The sequence below is a fragment of the Marmota flaviventris genome, chromosome 9 (genome assembly GCF_047511675.1).
Source record: "Marmota flaviventris isolate mMarFla1 chromosome 9, mMarFla1.hap1, whole genome shotgun sequence".
NCBI lineage: Eukaryota > Metazoa > Chordata > Mammalia > Rodentia > Sciuridae > Marmota > Marmota flaviventris.
In genome coordinates, this window is record NC_092506.1 from 42,773,976 (window position 1) to 42,794,829 (window position 20,854).

General features: G+C 37.0%; 1 protein-coding gene across 3 annotated transcripts in view; it reads right to left on the minus strand.

Annotated features, from left to right (window-relative positions):
* The window catches only part of Nell1 (neural EGFL like 1), a 794,610-nt gene that overhangs the window by 612,053 nt on the left and 161,703 nt on the right, over nucleotides 1-20,854 (minus strand). For all 3 annotated transcript variants that reach the window (XM_071617126.1, XM_071617125.1, XM_071617124.1), the window contains one exon: nucleotides 8,416-8,512. In XM_071617126.1, the coding sequence (XP_071473227.1) occupies nucleotides 8,416-8,512 (97 nt within the window). The remainder of the gene's footprint in view (nucleotides 1-8,415; nucleotides 8,513-20,854) is intronic.

The following is a 20,854-nucleotide window of genomic DNA, read 5'->3' on the forward strand; positions in this document are numbered from 1 at the left end:
TATGTTCTCAATGACTGGGTCTAGGTATACACAGGAATTTGAATTAGAAAGTCTTTTCACAAGATTTCAATGTCTTTCCAGGACTGGGAACCAGTTGCCGCACTTCGTTATATATACAGAGCCCCTAAGCATAGCTTTACCAAGAAGTAACCAGCTGCAGAACAAGCAACAACACTGCATCCAGGGTGAGTAAGTGTGGGACTGAGACCCCCGGACAAATTTCTGTTGATTCTTGGAAACACAGAAAAGTTACAAACACACATACATATGTAAATACATGCACATGTACGTACATATATGCACATATTCACATATAGATAGATTATCACCCAGAACATTTGTCACCTTTGGGACATTTCTGGTGTACAAAAAGGTTCACAATAAAGTGCAGTAAATGCCCATGAGTGCACCATCCAGCTTAAGAGAGAAAATATTATTGATACGGTAGAAGCCTTCTGGGTATGGATCACTAATAAGATTCTCACTCCCTCCTCCATTCTAAATTCAGCATTTTTCATTTCCATGCACTTGTCTTTTTATATATATGAATGAATCAATAAGCAATCAATTGGATTGTTTCACATTTAAAATACATAAATGATTTAATATAATTTTCCTATGCTACTTTCTTTTTCATTCAACATTACATTTGCTATTCATCACTGATTTTTTTGTATTTATTTGTGATTCTACTCTAATTCATTTAAGTATTCTCCTATTGATGGACAATTAGGTTTCTGCCACATATTTGAAATAACCAAATTCTCTTGTGATGATGCATATATACATATGAGAAATTATATCCCATCTATGTATGATATATACGAATGCATCATCATAACAGTATGTGTATAAATATATGTATACGTATGTTATATATATATATATATATATATATATATATATATATATATATATATATATATATATATATAACTAATACATAGGTACCTGTGTTTTAACAAGTTTTCAGGAGGCTTGGATGCACTGTAAAGTTAGAGAACCACAAATCAAAGGCACTAGTCTGAAGTTATTTAGTGGCAAAATCTATCCTGGATATATGACAGAGTTTCTTCACTTTTTATACTGAGAAATTGAGTGTCCATGTTATAAGGGGCACAAATTACAAAACACCACTATTTTACTGATTCTAAGTCTACTTGGGTTTTTCATTTCTTCTTAAGACCAATTTGGTAATTCATATATTTTTAGAAAACTGTTCAATTTTCATTTTATTGACATAACATTAATAAATGGCTGTATTGTTTTGCTTTTTTCAGTCCTTGTGGTTATGTACCCTTTTTAACTCCTAATGTTCTTAATGCCTTCTCTTATTTTTACTTGTGCAAATTTCCAGATATGTCTTTTTAAAAGGCCAATTTTTGGCTTTTTTAATCTTGCCTATTGTATCCTACCCATTATTTTATTAGTTTCTGCTCTTAAATGCTTATTATTTCATTCCTTTCACTATCTTTGGATGAATTCTGTAATTCTTTTTCTAACTTCTTAATTTGGATTCTTAAGCATTAAATCTCTACCCTTTTTAATATAGGCATTTAAAGATAAATATTTCCATCTAAGAATTGTTGAGTTGCATTTCACAAGCTTTTATACTTAGTGTCTATTACTTTTCTGCTTTAGTTAAAATACATTATCATTCTTCCTTAAACTCACTAGTTACTCTAAGGGCTATTTTCACATTTCCAAACTACTCACTTCTAATATAATTGCATTCTCAGAATTTCCTGTTGAGACTTTTTAAAAATCATTTTTGTGGTTCTAGGAATTGATAGCAGCGGCTCTCAATCACTGAGAAACATCCCCAGCCCTTTTAATTTTTTTATTTTGAGACAAGATCTCATTAAGTTTCTGAGGCTAGCCTCAAACTTAAAATTCTCTGGCCTCAACCCCCAAGTACCTAGTTTATAGGCGTGTGCCACAACATCCAGCAAAACTTACTTTTTAATCAATATTTTTTTTGTTAGTGCATTATAGTTTTACATAATAATGGGGTTCATTTGGACATATTCATAAATGCATATAACATAGTTTGCTCCATTTCAGTCCCTAGTACTCCTTTCCTTCCCCCTCCTCCCACCCCCGCCCCGTCACCTTCCTTTAGCTCCTGGTCTTCCTTCTATTTATTTATTTATTTTTAATTGGTGTATTATAGTTATAAAAGTAAATGCATTATAATATATTCAAATATGCATGTAGCATAATTTGGTGAACTTCACTCCCCAATTGTTCCCTTACTTTTTATGTCCTTTTATGTAGTCAATTTTGTGATTCCATGTGCTACATGTGTTGTTGATTGTTGGTTAAAGGGTTTATGTATACTCACTAAATAAATTTGTTAAGTATGTTGTTACTTGGTAAGCATATTTGTTAAGTATGCTTACTAAATTTTTTGCTTGTTTTGTCTATAAATGCTAGATTTATCCATTTTTCCTTGCAATTACATGCTATGCATACGTCTTAAATAAACATAAGGAATAACATATACAGAAAATAAACAAATCATTAAAATACACACCGGTGAATTAACCCGAAATGAGCACAGTGTGCAATTGCTACCCAAGTTAATAAATAAAGCTGGACCATATCCCTAGAGCAATCCTCATGTCCCTTTTCAGTCGTGACCTCTCTCTCATTGGCAAAAGTCAACTGCCACCCAGACTTTAACACTACCAATCAGCTGCTTGGTTTTGAATTTCACATTAAAGAAGTAGTGCACATTCCTTTGTGTCTTTTTCTTGACTCACAGCTGTGAGGTTCATCACTGTCACTACTACATAGTTTGCTCATTTGAATTGCTGTATAGAATCCTACTATTTAAAGACATCACAATTTACATATCCTTTCTTCTTTTGTTGAACACATGGGTTGTGTTATTTTTTTCCCTTATTATATTGATATTTAAAGCATTTTGATATATGAATTTGAGTGTGCATCTATTAGACTTAATCCTAGAAGTAGTGTTGGTTAGTCAAAGGATATGTCTATTTTCATTAATTATACCACCAGTTTTCCACAATGCTTTAACCAACTTGCACTCCAACCAGCAGTGAATAAAGGTTTCTTTTGCTCCATATGATTGTAAATACATGGCACTGTCAATCTTTTTAATGTTGGCCATTCTGATGGGCATTTGATAGCTTCTTAATTTGGCTTATTTTCCCTGATTACTAAGCAGATGGATACCTTTTCCTATGTTTACTGACCTCTTGTATATTCCTTTTGTGAGGAACCTTTTAATTTTTTTGTCTCTGTTTTCAATTCGATAGGATTTTTTGAAAATGGATATGAAGTAGTTCTTTACATGAGGTGGATAAGGCTTTTTTTAAAGTACAACTATTTGAATAGCTTCTCGTACTCTATGGCATGCTTTCTTACTCTTAGGCATTTCAATTTAAAAATAAAAAATCATCAGATTTAGTATATTGCAATATATCAACCTTCTCTTTAGTTCTTATTTTTTGTTAGCTTTTTTAAAAAAGAAATTTTCCTCCATGAAGGTCATAAAGATATTTTTCTATGCTAACTTTCATAAAAGTTTTTTGATATAGGTCTATAATGCAAACAGAATTGACTTTGAACATAGTATGAAATAAGGGTCAAAATTGTTTCTTTCCCACAGGAGTATTCAAGTGACCAGGCATGCTGCAGTGAGAAGGCCATTCTTCCCCACTGTTTTGCAATGCTGCAATGAATATTTTGAGGTTATGTTATTGAATGTAGCACCTTTGGAATTGTTTATCATTGTGTGGTTGAACTTTTTGGCCTTAAAGTTGATATAACCAGAGCTTCTCCAGTCGTTTCAAGTTTCTTTCAGTCTGTGTTTTATTGTTGTTGTTGTTGTTGTTTTACTATCATTTTTAGCATTTTTGAATCATGATTTTTTGTTGTTAGAGTATTAACAATATGCAGCAGAATTTGAGTCCATTGAATCCAATGGCATACTCTCATTTCTAACCCTGAGTGATAACCACTTAATATGAAATAAATATTTTGGACTAAAATTTTAGCTGGTGTCTTACATTAAACATTGATGTTGCTCCTCTTCCCTTATTTTTAGTTGACAGATTTTTGTTGTTGTTGCTTTGTTTTTTGGGGGGTTTTCTTTTTTTCTTCTTTTCCTTTTTTTTTTTTTTTTAGTACCAGGGATAGAACCCAGGGTTTCTTAACCACTGACCCAGCCCTTTTTATATATATATATATTTTATTTAGAGACAGAGTCTCAATATGTTGTTTAGGTTCTCACTAAGTAGCTGAGGCTAGATTTGAACTCTCAATCCTCCTGTCTCAGCCTACTGAAGCACTGGAATTGCAGGCATGTATCACTGTGCCCAGCAGAGGTTTTGAGTCTCACTATGCTACTCCACCATCCAGGGTGGTTTTAAACTCCCAAGCTCAAGCAATCCCCCCTGCCTCAGGATCCTAAATACCTGAGACTAAATAAAGGAATGCATCACACTCAGCTTGATGGAGGTGTTTTTAAAATCACATTCCTCAAATACTTAAATTTTAGAGTTAAAGATGATTTCTATTATTTTGTTCTTGGTATAGTTTTTTAAATGCAAACATAAAGTCTAATATTAATCCATTCCTCTATTCTTTTCCTAACAAATTAAAGGTCTTAGAACACTCTAAATTAAATTGTCCCCTACTATAATCTTATTGCTACCAATATTTCTGATTTTTTTCTTAAGTTAAGTGAGAGTATTATTATTTCTTCAAACAATGATTATTCAGGCTCATGCCTGCTCTCAATTTTTATTTGTTCAATTTTTCTTGTACCTTATGTTTTCCTCTAGGAAGTTTTTCAAATGAAGATCTATTGGTTCTAAACTGAGAATTTTGTCTGTCTACAAATGTCCTTATTTCACAGTCATTCTCAAATAATAATCAAGCTGTGTATATGCCCTTACATTTGAGAGTCATTTTTCTTTCAAAAAATTGAAAATATTTTTCCATTGTCCTCAGGCTTCTGCTTTTGTTATTTAAAAGCCAGCTGTTCAATCTATGTTATTCTTTTGTAGAAAAATTGCTTTTTCTCAATGGCTACTTCTACTAAGATCTTCTCTGTGACTTTGGGATATTGCAATTTTACCACTATTTCTAGGTGTATGTATCTTGATTTGTATAATCAGTTATTAAAATAGTCAAAAATTCTGCCAGGTGTGGTGGCACACACCTATAATCCCAGCGGCTTGTGAGGCTGAGGCAGGAGGATCATGAGTTCAAAGCCAGCCTCAGCAAAAGTGAGGCAATAAGCAACTCAAGAGAGACCCTGTTTCTAAACAAAATACAAAATAGATCTGCGGATGTGGATCAGTGGTGGAGTGCACCTGAGTTCAATCCCCAGTACCGCACCCCCCAAAATTCTTCTACTCCTTGCATCCAAATTTAGTAGTATGATTTTGCTTACCACCACTTCAAGACAGATTGTCTATTTCTTTACCCTTTGACTCTGTATTTGAAATATATGACTTTATTTGAACAATAAAATGTTAGTATATGCAATCAAATAAATAGCTTTGAAAAGTACCAGCACATTAGGGCTTGCTTTCTTCTTATTCTTTTAATCTCAAGGCTGCCATGTGAGTAATCCTGAGTTAGGCCACTGGAAAATGAGAGGCCATGTAGGGAGAACTGAGGAGCACCAGACAACAGCCAGCCTACTGCCAGAGATGCGAAGAGTCCCTAGATCATCCTGCCACCCACTGATGTGCCAGCTGACCACAGACCCTTGAGAGCATCCAGCAAGTATCTGCTTAGACAAACCAGACCAGAAAAATCATCTAACCAAAGCACAGAATTAGAAGCTAAGCAAAGTGGCAGTTCTTTAAGCATCTGTTTTCTAAGCCACTTGATAAGCAGCAACAGATAACATACGTCTTGATTTCATTTTATTTCCTATAATGAGAATTGATTTATTAACAATTATACTCATAATATAACCTGTTTTTCTTTATCATCATCTGGAATTTTAATATATATTTAATATGAATACATATTTATTATACATGAAATATATAATACACACATACATACATATATACACATTAAACAGATGTGTAAAATTTTTATAAACGATTTTTCTACATTTAACCTCTTTCCTATTCTCTTGTCTTTTACACTGCACCACTATTGGGGTAATAACCTTTATAATACTTTTCATTTCATGAATGCCCTCCCTACTTAAGTCTAATCTGTAATTTAGCAGTTTCACTGAGATATTTTTGGGGGTTTTGTTTGTTTGTTCGTTTGTTTTGTTTTGTTTTGTTTTTGGGGGGGTTTGGTTTGTGTTTGTTTGTTTTGCTTTGATGACTATAGTGTTCTTTTCTAAAAGTGCTTTTCAGTTCAACTATTCTTGGTCATATTTATCATCTCTAGTCATCATATGTTCTTCAATTTACTGTTTTGTTTCTTTAAACATTTTAAACATATGCATTTAAAAAATTCTTTGCCTACTAATCCCAATTTCTGCAGCCCTTGAAGGGCTAATTGAGCAATCACTGTCACTCATAATGGCTTACAAACTCATCTTTATGGACCTAATCTGTGGGCACCTTATGAGATCGCATTGAAAGTGACATTTTCCAAAGCCTTTTCTAATCAGGAATTTCCAGGTACCAACAATCCAGGACCACTCTAAGACAGCTGATTAAGCTTCATAGATCAGGTTAATCTAGGGGTCAAGCCTACGTAAAGATAGGGCCAAGGTTCAGTTTTCAAAGAAGTGTTATTCTTTCTTATCTGGAGTTGAGATGGAGTCAGGCTAGTTATTGAATGACTTCCCTTTGCTATATAGTAAGCTTTCTCTGCCTACCCTATCAATGGAGGTATAGTTTTCAAGGTTCTAGATTTAGACCAGAAGTTTCCATACACATCCCAAACATACATGGACTCTAAGACCTTTCATGAGAAAGGTCCACACAGGTTGTTGAAATTTAAGGCTCTGAAATTTTCCTACATTGCTAATGGAAATGCAAAATGATTTAGGTACTTTGTAAAAATAGTATGTCACTTTCTTATGAAGTTAAACATGTACTTAATATATGACTCAGCCATCCCAGACCTACATATTTACCTTAAAACTTTTGCTCACACAAAAACTTGTATGCAAATGGTTATAGCAGTGTTATTTATTATTGCTCCAAATTAAAAACAGCCCAAATCCACCAACTGAGGAATGAATAAACTGTGTTTACAATAGAATTGAAACACTGCTCAGCAATAGAAAAGAACAAACCACCTATACACACAAGACCCAACATACATACTTACATAATTACATATATAAATGATTTCATTTATGTAACATTCTGGAAAAGGCAAACTTCAGGATCATAAAACAAATCAGTGGTTGCTACAGGCTTAAATTTGAATACAAAGGGCATATGGAAATTTTGGGAGGTGATGGGATGCTTCTTCATCTTGACTCTAATAGTGATTATGAGAATACAGGTTTTCCAAGGCTCATAAGACTAGGTATTTAAAGGCGCAAATTTTACTGTATGTAAATTATAGCCTAAATTTTTAAAAAAGGAAAAGGAAACATCTCATCCTCTAAGTTTCTAGTATTGGTGGATACCCTTCTGGTTTTCTTTCTCTTCAATATATTTAGTCCCTAAAAGATTTTCCTTCTTACAAGTGCAATGATGAGTTTTAAAAGATTTCTGTTGTATTTTATCCAGACTTACAAGAATTTTGAATCAAGAGGATTTTTAGATTATATCTGGTCTACCATATTGCCAGAGGCAAAAGTCTGTCGTTCTTTTAAAGAACAAGACTATCTTACAATTTCACGGTGTTTTCAATTCATTTTATCGCCATATCCTTGTGTCTTCTTGAAGTACAATAATGCAGTTATTGTAAAACCCTCTTGACAGGCAAGAAAAACAAAGCTCAAAGAAGCTGAGATTGGGTCCTATTTTAAATATATAGATAGAGAGAGATTTCTATCCCTAACTGAATTAACATTATCTTATTGGTTCTACAACCAATTCAAAGATTATCATATTACTTTAAGTCCCCCAAATCAGGCAGTTAAGACACATTCTAAGGATCAGCTACATTCTGGATCACCCATGCCTGAACATGCCTAGTGCAGTAAGCTGTGTGACCCTTGGACATGTCACTTAGCTCTCTGCCTGGTTGCAAGCTATCTACTTTATAAAGTCATTGTGACAATGAGATGAGTTAATTCATGTCACACAATAGAAAAGCATGTGGCATACAGTAAGTGTTCAATTATCATCAATAATTATGCCATGTCCTTCCCACTAATGTAATCAATACACATCTCCAGCAACATTGAGAATTAAGCATCATATGTGTTGTGTGTGTGTGTGTGTCTTTGTGTGTGTGTGTGTGTGTGTGTAAATAAAATAGAAAGTTAGTGCTTACTTTGAATAAGCCATGCTTTTGGTTTCGCTGACCAAGCCATAAATTGCTTCCTGGGGGAAGGTTGGTCTCTGGAGTGTCTATCACACGTTCATAAATCCTGCAGAGGCAAAGAACACAGTTACAATAGAGAGGCTGAAAGCAAAACCAAAAGGTGCACATGCTGTTTGAAGTCCTGCCGCATTAGCTGCTGGCATGGACAGATGGAGACACGATATGGTATGCTTGAAATGTGAATTTCAAGGAATGTGAATGCAGAGATCTGGACATATTATCTTGTCCACCCTACCTCCTGCCTTTTGATCATCTCCCTTTTGGCAGAGAAAGAAGAAGGCAACATTTTTGTCTACTGTGAGCAATGAAGTTGATACAAACCCCAAGAAAAGCAATTTTATTCAAATGATAAGGTGAAAACACTTAGGTTCTCAGAATGCAAACAGATCAACCAAGTGAAGACAGAAGGTAATAGTAAAATCAGGAAAATAATCCTCATCTCCCTGGCTCCAAAGCCCATGGACTTTCCATTGTACCCTACTGTTGCTGGGCTTGGTTTAGTTAGCTGTTACTCATTTTTATAGTAACCTGAGAGAAGCCCTTAACCCAGTGGGCTTCAGCTTCCCAGATGATCACATGCTTAGTCTACAAAATCCAGTAACTGAAGTCATTATCCAATCAAAAATCTTTATTGGCTGGGCATAGTGGCACATGCATGCAATTCCAGAAACTCAGGAGGCTGAAGCAGGAGCATTGCAAGTTCAGGACCAGCAGCTTAGCAAGACCCTGTCTCAAAATAAAAACCAAAAAATAAAAAGGGCAGAGAATATAGCTCAATGGTAAACTGTCCCTGGTTTGATCCCTGTACCATGCACACACCAAAAAAAGACAACTTTTTAGGTTCCACATTCCACACTAAGCAGCAAGAAAATAGAGCAGTAAAATTATAAAACCATAAGGTCCACCAGGCAAGGTGGTGCACACCTGTTATCCCAGCAGCTCAGGAGGCTGTTAGGAGGATTGAGAGTTCAAAGCCAGCCTCGCAAAAGTGAGGTGCTAAGCAACTCAGTGAGACCCTGTCTCTAAATCAAATACAAAATAGGGTTGGAGATGTGGCTCAGTGGTCAAGTGCTCGTGAGTTCCATCCCTGGTAACCACGCCCTCACCAAAAAAAAAAAAAAAAAAAAAAACCACAAGTTCCAGTCTCCATTCAACAAAAGGGAGGTTTTTCTTCACATTCTATAAGTGAAGAAAATCTTCATCTGATACATAATGGGCATATAACTAATGCAGAAGAGTCCACAACTCCAGGATCTTTGAAGATTCCTTCAGAGCCTGCCAAACCACTGATTGTCTGTTTTTCAGCCCCACCCAAGCCCAGTTAATCAGTCACAAATTCTTATATTTGTTCTCTCTTTAGAAATGGTTACTGCAATCACCAGCTGATGACAAGCCTCCAGCTCATTTCTGGCAAATACCTCTCCACACCTCAAGCTCAGAGGATTCCCAGGGAAGATGAACTGTCAATCTCAGTTCCATGTGCAATCTCAGTTCCTGCCTGTTCCTGCTTTCCTCAGTCTCTTCACAGAGCAGCTGCAGAGAGTTCATTCCTCAGGTGTGTCCAGAGGTCAGGGTGATTAACCCATGTTTCCTGCTGTGAGAGAGCTGATGGCCTCCTGCCAGAGGGTGATGTATTCCTCCAGTGACTCTCAGAAGGAAAGTGTGGTGGAACACAAGATCCTCCAGTTGTGTGAAGCAAAATGAACGATCGCAAGACTGGGGCAGTTGGGAGCTGCCTGCCACACGGCAGCCTTATATCTTAGCTTCATAGCCCATTACTCTACTATCCCCTGGAAACCAACAATATCTGGAAAGTATTGTCAGGAATATGAAATGCATCAGATCTTTCTCTACTAATTATCTTTCCATTATAAAATGAAACTCAAAATATAATTAAAGGAAAATGTTTCCCTTAAAAAGACAGTCTGTGTTTTCTTCACAGCAATCCAACCTTTCTTTGTTAGAATGAAACAATTTATCAAAACTGCTTTAACAAAAGGCCTTCTATATTCTTCCTCCTGAAAGGGACCCCCCCACACACACACACAATACTAGTTAAAAAAAATTAGAAACAAGTCAAATTTACCACAAAAGAGAAATGCATAAGTCATAGTAGAACAGCTTGAAAGAATTTACTGCAATCATTAAGAGTGATAAATATGCAGGTTATGAAAAATGGTAAACTATATTCAAAATAATTTTCACTGGAGAACATGGAATGCAAAATTATTTATGTACTATGGAGATAATGATGCAAAATTTATGTTCCATGTTGGTAAATATGAGAAAGGCCAGAGAGAAATAGAAATCACTGTATTTAGGAGAAGATGCAGAAACAATTTTCTATAAGGTTGTTTTACTAATAAATTGAAAATGTCAAACTATTTACCTTAACCTTCATTTTCAAACATTTGCCTCTCAGAGAGGAACTTTCAGTTTGAAATCTTTCTTTCTGGTGTTCAATATGCTAGAAGATGAGCTCCAACGAGCAGAGTAGGCCCTTAATCAATGTTTATTAAGTGCATGAGTGAATGAAGGACGGAACAATCTAAAAGATCAACTTCGTATCCTGCCTTGTCTTCTATAAGCATAATAGCTCCTTGTGCCTTAGAAATGGTTGGGGAAGCAAACATCTGAGGCCCACCACCAGCAGCTAGAGCAGAACAACCCATGACACATGCGTCAAGGTGGTGTTCCAATTTCCTCTGTCATACAGCCCCCACCAGGACCTCCTTCTCATGCCAAAAAAATTAAAAAATCTGCTTGATGCAGCCTTCCTCTAGCTCTGCCAGTTCTTTCCAAAAGGCAACTCTCACTAGAGGATTCCACAGAGCCGGGATAATCAACCAACTAGATATAGTTGCAGCAACAGAAAAAGAGTTTTAAAAACATGGTATTTTTTTTTTTTTAAGTGGAGGCAATGTAATTGAGAGGAAACATCTGGCAAACCTATGTTGAATGACATTCCAGAAAGTAACTGCTTATCCTCTTAAACATATCAATGTCATGAAAAAGAAAGATGAAAGAACGGTTGCAAATTAAAAGAGTTCAAAGATTGGGCTGGGGATATGGCTCAAGAGGTAGCGCGCTCGCCTGGCATGCGTGCGGCCCGGGTTCGATCCTCAGCACCACATACAAACAAAGATGTTATGTCCGCCGAGAACTAAAAAATAAATATTAAAAATAAAATTCTCTCTCTCCTCTCTCTCTTAAAAAAAAAATAGTTCAAAGATACATAAGAGCTAAGTGTAAGATGGAATCCTGGATTGGATCCTGAGTCGGGAGAAAGAGTTCCATAAAGGACATTACTAGGAAAAAAAAAAAAAAACAGTGAAATTTAAATAAAATCTGTAGATATAATAATATTGTATTGACACTCAATTTCCTGATTTTAGTAACTAGGAAGTGTATATTTAAGTGACTTCTTATATAGTGTATATTTAAGTGTCTTCTTAGGAAACAGAATTATGGTATGTAGGGGTAGAGGGTCTTGATGTTTGCAATTTATTCTCAAAGGGCTCAAAATAACAATGTGCATCTACATAAATACATATACATATAAATGCACATGCATTATTTTTTATGGAGAAAAACACAAATCTGTATAAAGAATACATGATTACTCTTTGTATTGTTCTTGTGAATTTTCTGTGAAATTAAAATTATTTTAAAATAAGAAGTTTTAAAAATACGTTTTAAAAAGCCCCCCAAAGGTTTATAACATGTAAACTAAAAGACACACATGCAAAACAGTATTATCTATCAGCCAAAGATACAGACAGGCTTGGGGATGTGACTCACAGATAGAGTACTTGTCTAGCATGCATGAGTCCTGAGTTCAATCCCTGGTACTGCAAACATTTTTTAAAAACAAAGATACACATGGTGTTTTTCTATCACATGGCTTCTGAGAATGGTGAGGCAGGGAAAAGTGAATGACATGAAACAAGGAAGGGGTACTGCTCAGACCAGTGCTGGTAAGATGCCATAAACTAATAAATAGGACTATCACATTCCTACATGTATGCCTACACAAGAGGAAGTCATGCTGTTCATCTGCTAGACAAATGCATTCTGAATCTTGACCAAAAATAGTCTGCTGATCCCTGAGATACAGTCTGGGTGGACTGGCTCTTGTAAACAGGCATGTAGGGCACAGTGATGTGCCACATAAATTTGGTATCAACCCAGTCAGCTGAAATTAAAGATCAAAGCTACTATAGTAAACTCCTTGCTCTTCAGTCTGGTAAGGAATGGAGCCTTCTGATACACACCTATTCTGGCTGATGATGTTTCCTTAAAATCTGCAAACTTACCACCATTTGACCCAGCTATCCCACTCCTCAGTCTACACCCAAAGGATTTTAAATCAGCATACTATAGTTACACAGCCATGTCAATGTTTATAGCAGCACAATTCATAATAGTTAAACTGAGGAACCAACCTAGATGCCCTTCAATAGATGAATGGATAAAGAAACTGTGGTTTCTTTATCAACATTCAACCAAAGGCTGAATGTTCTGATAAGTGGATGCTGATCCATAATGGGGGGGGGACATTGAAAAAATGGAGGAATTTTGATGAGGCAAAGGGAAGGAAGGGGTGGGAAGCGGGTATGAGGATAGGAAAGATGGTAGAATGAGATGGACATCATTACCCTAGATACATGTATGATTGTACATCAGGTGTGATACTACATTGTGTACAACCAGAGAAATGAAAAGTTGTGCTGCAATTTTGTACAATGAATCAAAATGTATTCTGCTGTCATAGATACCTATTTAAAATTTTTAAAAATTATATTGATAGAAAAAAATCCATAAACTTCTGACTCCTATAACATACGTGTCACTATCCTGGCTATGGGGATTCACACAGGCAAATTTAAGATGGCCAAGTCCTAGCAGGGTGTGCTGGCTCATGCCTATAATCCCAGCAGCTCAGGAGGCTGAGGTAGGAGGATCAGGAGTTCAAAGCCAGTCTCAGCAATTTAGCAAGGTCCCAAGCAACTTAGCAAGACCCTATCTCAAAATAAAAAATAAAAAAGGGCTGGGGATGTTGCTCAGTGGTTAGGCACTCCTGAGTTCAATTCCTGGTACCAAAAAATAAGATTGCCAAAGTTCTTTCCTTCAGGGCCAATGCCTGAGACCAAGAGACATCATGAATGTATGCACCTTAATTTTCAATATATTATGTGCAATGCTTCATGGTATCAAATAAGAAAGGGGAAAAAAAGAAGGCTGCCTGCCATAGTCAGAGAAAACTTTTCAAAAAAGGAGGTGCCATAGGCAAGTTTTGAGAGAAGAATAAAGTAGAGCTGGCATGGCACATGAACCTAGTGTGTGCCAAGTCTTGTACTGGGGCTTTCAGTACACTATTTCACTTTATCCTCACAACACCACTATCAGGTGGGTTTTCTTGGCTAAGCAAGGTTAAAGCACATGTCCACAGTTAAGCAACCTGTAAGCAACAAAGCTAGGACTTGAACCCAGATCCCACAATTTGTGCAAAGGCCACCTTCCTGTTTCGCCTCTCCAGACCAGGAAAGAAGAATAGTCCCAGACACAGAAACTACATCCAATCTATTATTTCCCAAAGAGTTAAAGTAATAAGAATTGGAAATAATACCTGGTTGCAGTAATAGTAAATACTTGCAGAACAAACAACTGAATAGATATAATCTTCCATGGCTGCTCAGAAAGTACTTAAAAATTTGGTAGTTTTTAAGCCAGGTCTGAGTAGAAGAGGATATGATTGGTACATCCTGATATGCTGGTATGTTCTCATGCCACATACAGGCATCGCGGTTTTTTTGTTGTTGTTGCTTGTATTTTTTTTTCCTAAAACGGCAATGTAAAAACTCATTCAAATAAATTATAGTTCCTAACTTCACTTATCAAGAAGGAAAAGGGGAAAGAAGTTCATGAGACAAAGCATGTGACCAAGGCTGGTTCACTCTCCCCAGGTCCATGGATTTAGCCAGTTGATTAGTTAGTAAAGGTCCATAGTGAGCAAGGCATTCTATCCCACCCACATTCTTCTTTCAGTTTGGCCTACATATCCATTTTTATATATTTTTGTTCATAATCCTGGCTTCCCTATATGTTATTCTTTACTAATCTGAGACCCTCCCCACTCGGATGACACATTCTCCCATCGCTCAGCTTATGGCACTGTGCCCTACTATACCCTGGGGGTCTCTGCACTTGTATCATGGTGGGTCTTCCTTTTCAGACCTTGCTACCAGGGAAGAAGGAACTGGCTTTTCCTGGCATCCCAGGACCTAGCACTTTCACCTGCAAGCTGTGCCTATACTTCCTGACTGCTACTTCCACCTATTATGTGTTGATCTGGAAGAAAAGGAACCCTGGCCACAGCATCCCTGCACCTGTTCAGTGGTCTTCTCTACCTACCTGATTGTCCTATGTAAAGTAGCTCCTAACCATCTGGTTGCTCTGGTGACCCCAGGAATCTGTAGCTTCTTTATCAAGATTCAGTGAGCAGGTAGTTAGAGCTACTCCATGTAGGGTGAGCAAGGATCAACACAGACAACTCCTCTAAATTAGCTCTTTGCTGATTGACAGTCTCCTCATACCAGAGTAGAAGCACCTTGAAAGCAAGAACACTGTTTTCTTCAATCCATCATTTCAAGTGTCTGGAAAAGGGCCCAGCCAACGTAGGTGACTGCTCCTTGTATTGATCAAATGAATGAACAAATATTCTCTGACACTACCTTCCAAATAGGAGGACTATAGTCATTTAGTTACAAAAGCCTTACTAGGGCAGAACTTTATGATGAGCAGCTCACAAAACTAAATAATCCTGAATGAGAAGAGAGGTAGTGAAACTCAACACTTTACATTATTCAGATAGTCCTGAAGGAAATAAAAATGAATGAAAGGTGATAACCCTTTTCCTGTGTATTCCTCCACCATCCCCATCTCGTGAGGTTTACACAAGAAGCTGGAAAGAAAGAGCAAGATGAACCCTTCTTACTGTTTTTCACACAGAAAAGAGATAGGGATAGTGAGTGTAAATCTATCAGGCAGACAACTCACAAAACAGGAAAGCCAGGTAGATGTATTTCAGAAAGAGAAGGAAAAATAGGCAGCAACTTGAAAATTAATTAGATCAAGTGCAATCCTTTTGATAAGCGAATGATTTACAGCTTAAGTTGATTACATTATAATCCGCCCAAATTTATCACATTCCCAGAGGCTGTCTGACACAACTAATGCATTTACTCTACAACCATCTAAAATCTCCCTTTCTTTTGGCTGAAGAAAACCTAATTCCCACTTAGTCACGTTTCTGAGGCTTTGCGCTCACTTGAGCCATTAAACAAGGTGCTGCCTATTAAGCTGTATTGGTAGAACTGTGGGAAATTTGCATTCTATTAGTATCTATCAGCAAAGTGTAGGCATCTCATTTCTAATACAATACCATGCAAAATTAAATATCCAGTCAAATACAAAACTTGCTTAGGATGAATGAATGCTGCAGAGTAACTGATACACTCCTTGTGAAAGTCACTGAATCCAGGACTCACATAAGGAATTCTCTTCACAAGGCATACCCTCTCCTATTTATGACTTTGGTTAAGAATATCCTTGCTGGCAGGTGTCACGTCTATTTAGAAGGACAGTCAATATTCTATGAAGAACTTGATTTTTCCATTAAAAGATAAAGCCCTCGGAGCTCTACACAAAGCTATGTGATGGTTCAACAACACTACTTATGAAGGAATATTGGATTTTAATTTATTTGGACAAAGAAAGGCCTCTGAAGGGACTCCATAGTACCTTTCCCAATTATATAGAAGAATGAATTTCCAATGTAAATCATGTGAATCGACATGTATTATGCCCCTGTTCAATAAGACAATATGACGCCCAAATGAGACACTAAATGAAGAGGTTTATCTTAGGTTTTGCCTGAAATTGAAGTAAAGCTCTCACGTGCCTCCCAGAGAGGAAAGTTGCGGTGGCCTTCCTTTGCTATGCAAAGCCTCATCTTCACCACCTTTTATCAGCATGAGTGAATATCAAGGTGCTCCCTGGAGAGATTTTCCTATGCAGAGCACAAGAGAATTCCCATCTGATTCCTAACATGGCGATGGGTGACTTTGAGTGCAAGGCTAAGCCCCTCTTCTGGCCTTATGCTAAAAGAAGGATAAGGCAGTCCTTTCCCTGTTGGGCTCACAGGGCAGATGTGAGAACAACAAAGTTCTTGAGCCCCACCAGAAAAGCAAAAGAAATCTCTCTGGTGTCACAGGCATTATTCTTGACACCCGCAAATGGTGAACATTCAAACCATAAGTCATTGCAACTCTACACAGGGGTTCCTCAAAGCTAGCCTGCTGTGACAGGGTGCTCTTCCAACTGTATACTGATTAGTTACTTGTTGAATTTCTAAGTCAGGTTTTCCTGGCTGTTGTAAATTATTTGCTAACATGGAATACATAGCACACAGGGCTTGTTCCAGAAGGACATGAAAGAAATGCCCCCAAGAGGAGCCCTGCAGTCCCCTCCTACCATCTGTTTAACAAACCCAGATGACACTCAACAAATGACCAAATTAAAAACTAACCTCTAGCATTATACAGGAGAAAACAGACTGCACTGGAGACAGGGACTATGCAGATGAATACAGTATGCCCCCAACAGGTAAGAACTGAATTCCCAGCTAAATCCATTCAGAAAACAGGAGGGAGGACCTGTGGCAAAGCTCAGTAGGCTTCCAAACTGTTCATTGCAGCTGATTGCAGAGCAAATACAAATGCAAACAAAAAAGCAAAGACAAAGATGAAACCTGTAAGGAAGATGTCTTTGGTGTGTTAAATAGGAAGGCCGCAGTATGCAAATGAGATTAGCAAATACTGCAGAAAAGACTTTGCCAGAGCAGGATGTGAACAAACTCCAAACAGGAGAAAGATCTTCTCAGACATCAGTCTACTTGAGGCCTGTTTCATTCACTTAGAAAACACTTGTCAAACTCATGCTTTTTCCTGCTTATCAACTAAATTTTAACTATATCCTTTTTTTCTCCTTATCTGGACCTCCAACTCGAAGATGATTTCCGTCCTTAACTGTATTTTTGTCTCTAATACCTCCCTTCCACTAGTTCTTACCAACCATTACTTTCTTCCTGAAATGCATAATCCAGATGTGGATTCTGTTTTGCAGATCAGGGTCAAATAAGCTTATAGAAATTTGTTCCATTGAGGGTTTACATCTGTAATTTGGCAGAATAACAGATTTGAGCTTCTTGAATCTGCAGGAAAATATGAAGCTGACATGATGGTTTCACTCATAAAAGAGTTAGCATAACACCATCAGGATTAAAAGAGATATTAATAGGTGGGGAAGAGTACCAACTCAGATAAGATAAAATTGAATGTGGAAAAATGAAAGTTTCAATGCTTGGGGTAAATATGCTCCTTATAGACTCAGATCTAAGGGGTCAAACAGAAATACATACTGGAAAAAAAAAATCTTAGACCTTTTGGTCAACAGTGAACAAAGATAAGGATGTTATACCACAAGAAGGAGGTAATTATCTCATTTTAGTCTGAGTCAACTTGCCCAGAGATAATCACACTAGAAATTTCAATGACATACTTCAGAAGGAAACAAGCAAGAGTGTGAGGGCCTCATGAGCCAAATCAATTGATGAATGGTTGAAGGAACAGAGATGTCAATCTTTAGATTAAGGGAAATTTGATAAGGTCTTCAAATATTTGAAGACTGTCTTATAGAAGTAGGATGAAATTTGCTGATGTCACTCAAAAGAGTGAAGTAAATATCAACAGGTGGAAGCTGTAAGGTGGTCATTTTGACTCAGGGTAGGAAAAATTTTCTAGCAGTCTGAGCTGAATACACAAATGTCCATTCTCTGCAGGGTGTTCCATCAGATGAGAGAGGACCACTGAACAAGTACAGAAAACATCAAACCTGGAGAGACAGACTGCCTCAAAAGCCACAAGAATCGCCTTTAGAGAGTATTTACCACATGACAGAAGTTTACATACTTTAAAATTCTTGCAATAACTCTAAAAGACAGATACTGCTGTCCTCAAACGACAGGCATGCAGAACTTAAATGACTTGCCTAACTAGAGCAGATTATGCTAAGTGAAGTTAGCCAATCCCTAAAAAACAAATGCCAAATGTCATCTTTGTTATAAGGAGAGCAACTAAGAAACAGAATAGGGAGGAAGAGCATGAGAAGAAGATCACCATTAAACAGGGACGAGAGGGGGGTGGGAAAGAGAGAGAGAAGGGAAATTGCATGGAAATGGAAGGAGACCCTCATTGTTATACAAAATTACATATAAGAGGAAGTGAGGGGAAGGGGGAAAAAACAAGAGAGAGAAATGAATTACAGTAGATGGGGTAGAGAGAGAAGATGGGAGGCGAGGGGAGGGGAGGGGAGGGGGGATAGTAGAGGATAGGAAGGGCAGCAGAATACAACAGACACTAGTATGGCAGTATGTAAAAAAGTGGATGTGTACTGGGGTTGTGGCTAAGTGGTAGAGTGCTTGCCTAGCACGTGCAAGGCCCTGGGTTCAATCCTCAGCACCACATAAAAATAAATAAATAAAGATATTGTGTCCAACTAAAAAATAAATATTAAAAAAAAAAAAGTGGATGTGTAACCGATGTGAATCTGCATTATGTATACGGGGTAAAAATGGGAGTTCATAATCTGCTTGAATCAAATGTATGAAATATGATATGTCAAGAGCTTTGTAATGTTTTGAACAACTAATAATAAAACAAAGGACAACCAAAAAAATGTTCTGAATACAGGAAAAAAAAAAGAACCTATATTTAAAAATAAAAAAAAATAAATGACTTGCCTAGTGCCAGTCAGTAAATGGTAAGCCTAAATGAAAACCCAAGTGTGAACATTTGCCATACCATGTTGCCTCATCTTCAGGTACTTCTGACCTTAAAAAATCAAATATTCAGTCACGTGTGGTGGTACACACCTGTAATCCCAGCAGCTTGGGAGGCTGAGATGGGAGGATCAAAAGTTCAAAGCCAGCCTCAGCAAAAGCGAGGTTCTAAGCAACTCAGTAAGACCCTGCCTCTTAATAAAATACAAAAAAAAAAAAAAAAGGCTGGGGATGTAGCTCAGTGGTCAAGTGCCCCTGAGTTCAATCACTAGTCCCGCCCCCCCCCCAAAAAAAAGTCAAATATTTGATCAGTGGATTACATAAACAGTAAGAGATACAAAAAGATCATTTGTGTCTTACCTTTACTATTTATGCTTTATGACTTAAGGAAAGTTATAGATTTTCTTTGGTTTCTCAGGCTTTTCACCCATAAACTTTCTTTTTTCTTTTTTTTTTTTTTTTCAGTAATGGGGATTGAATCCATATGCTCAACCATTGAGCTACATTCCAAGTCCTTTTTTGTTTTTCATTTTGAGACAGGGTCTTGATAAGTTACTGAGGCTGCCCTCAAACTTGCAATCCTCCTGCCTTAGCCTCTAGAGTTGCTGGGATTAGACAGGGACCACTGTGATTGACTCATCCATAAACTTTTTTTTTTTCAGTGCTGAGATTGAATTCAGGGCCTCATGTATGCCAGGCAAATTCTCTACCACTGAGTTAACTTTTAATAGCAATAACGATTATACAGATTTTCTATGAACATTCAGATAACACACTCTAAAAGCACTTTATAAGGTAAAATGCTTTTTACAAGTGGAACATTATTAGTGTTATTGAATAGAATTGATGCTCTTATTTTCACAGAATAATCTAAAAAATACTTTAATTGAAAATATTTTCAAACAAAATATCAAAAACTCCATAGAAGCCACTTGGCTTGACCAGTTAAAGCACCAAGAACCCAGTGTCAGCCTCACAATTTCTACAAAAGGAGCTACAGAGCAATCTGATAGTAACAGAGCAGAGCATGAACCCTGAATTTACTCCCTAAAAGGTGCCACCAACAGCACATCAGAGCCATAGCCCTTGGTCCTACCTATTCCAGGGGTTAAGATCAGAGGTGCTACTCTTAACATTCAATTTTATCCCAGGCTAGTTGCCTCCAAAATACTTGCCGACGTTCATGAGGGGTGGTAATTTGGTGGAAAACAATTTTATTAGTCACTTAGATGAAGAGCCAATGTTAGGTCCTCATGATGACTAATGAAAACTCAGTTGCTTCTATAAACACACATTGGTAACCAGAACTCTGGGGGGTTGGAAAGGATATATAAAGTCTTCTAATCCAATCTCCATTTGCTACTTGTTATATAAATACATGAACATCCAAAAGCTATCTGTCATGCAGGGAGCATGTATGACATTCTCATATAACAGTTTAAAGCTTCCCAAAGCAAATGAATATCTTCTGAAGGCCCTGAGATTGAA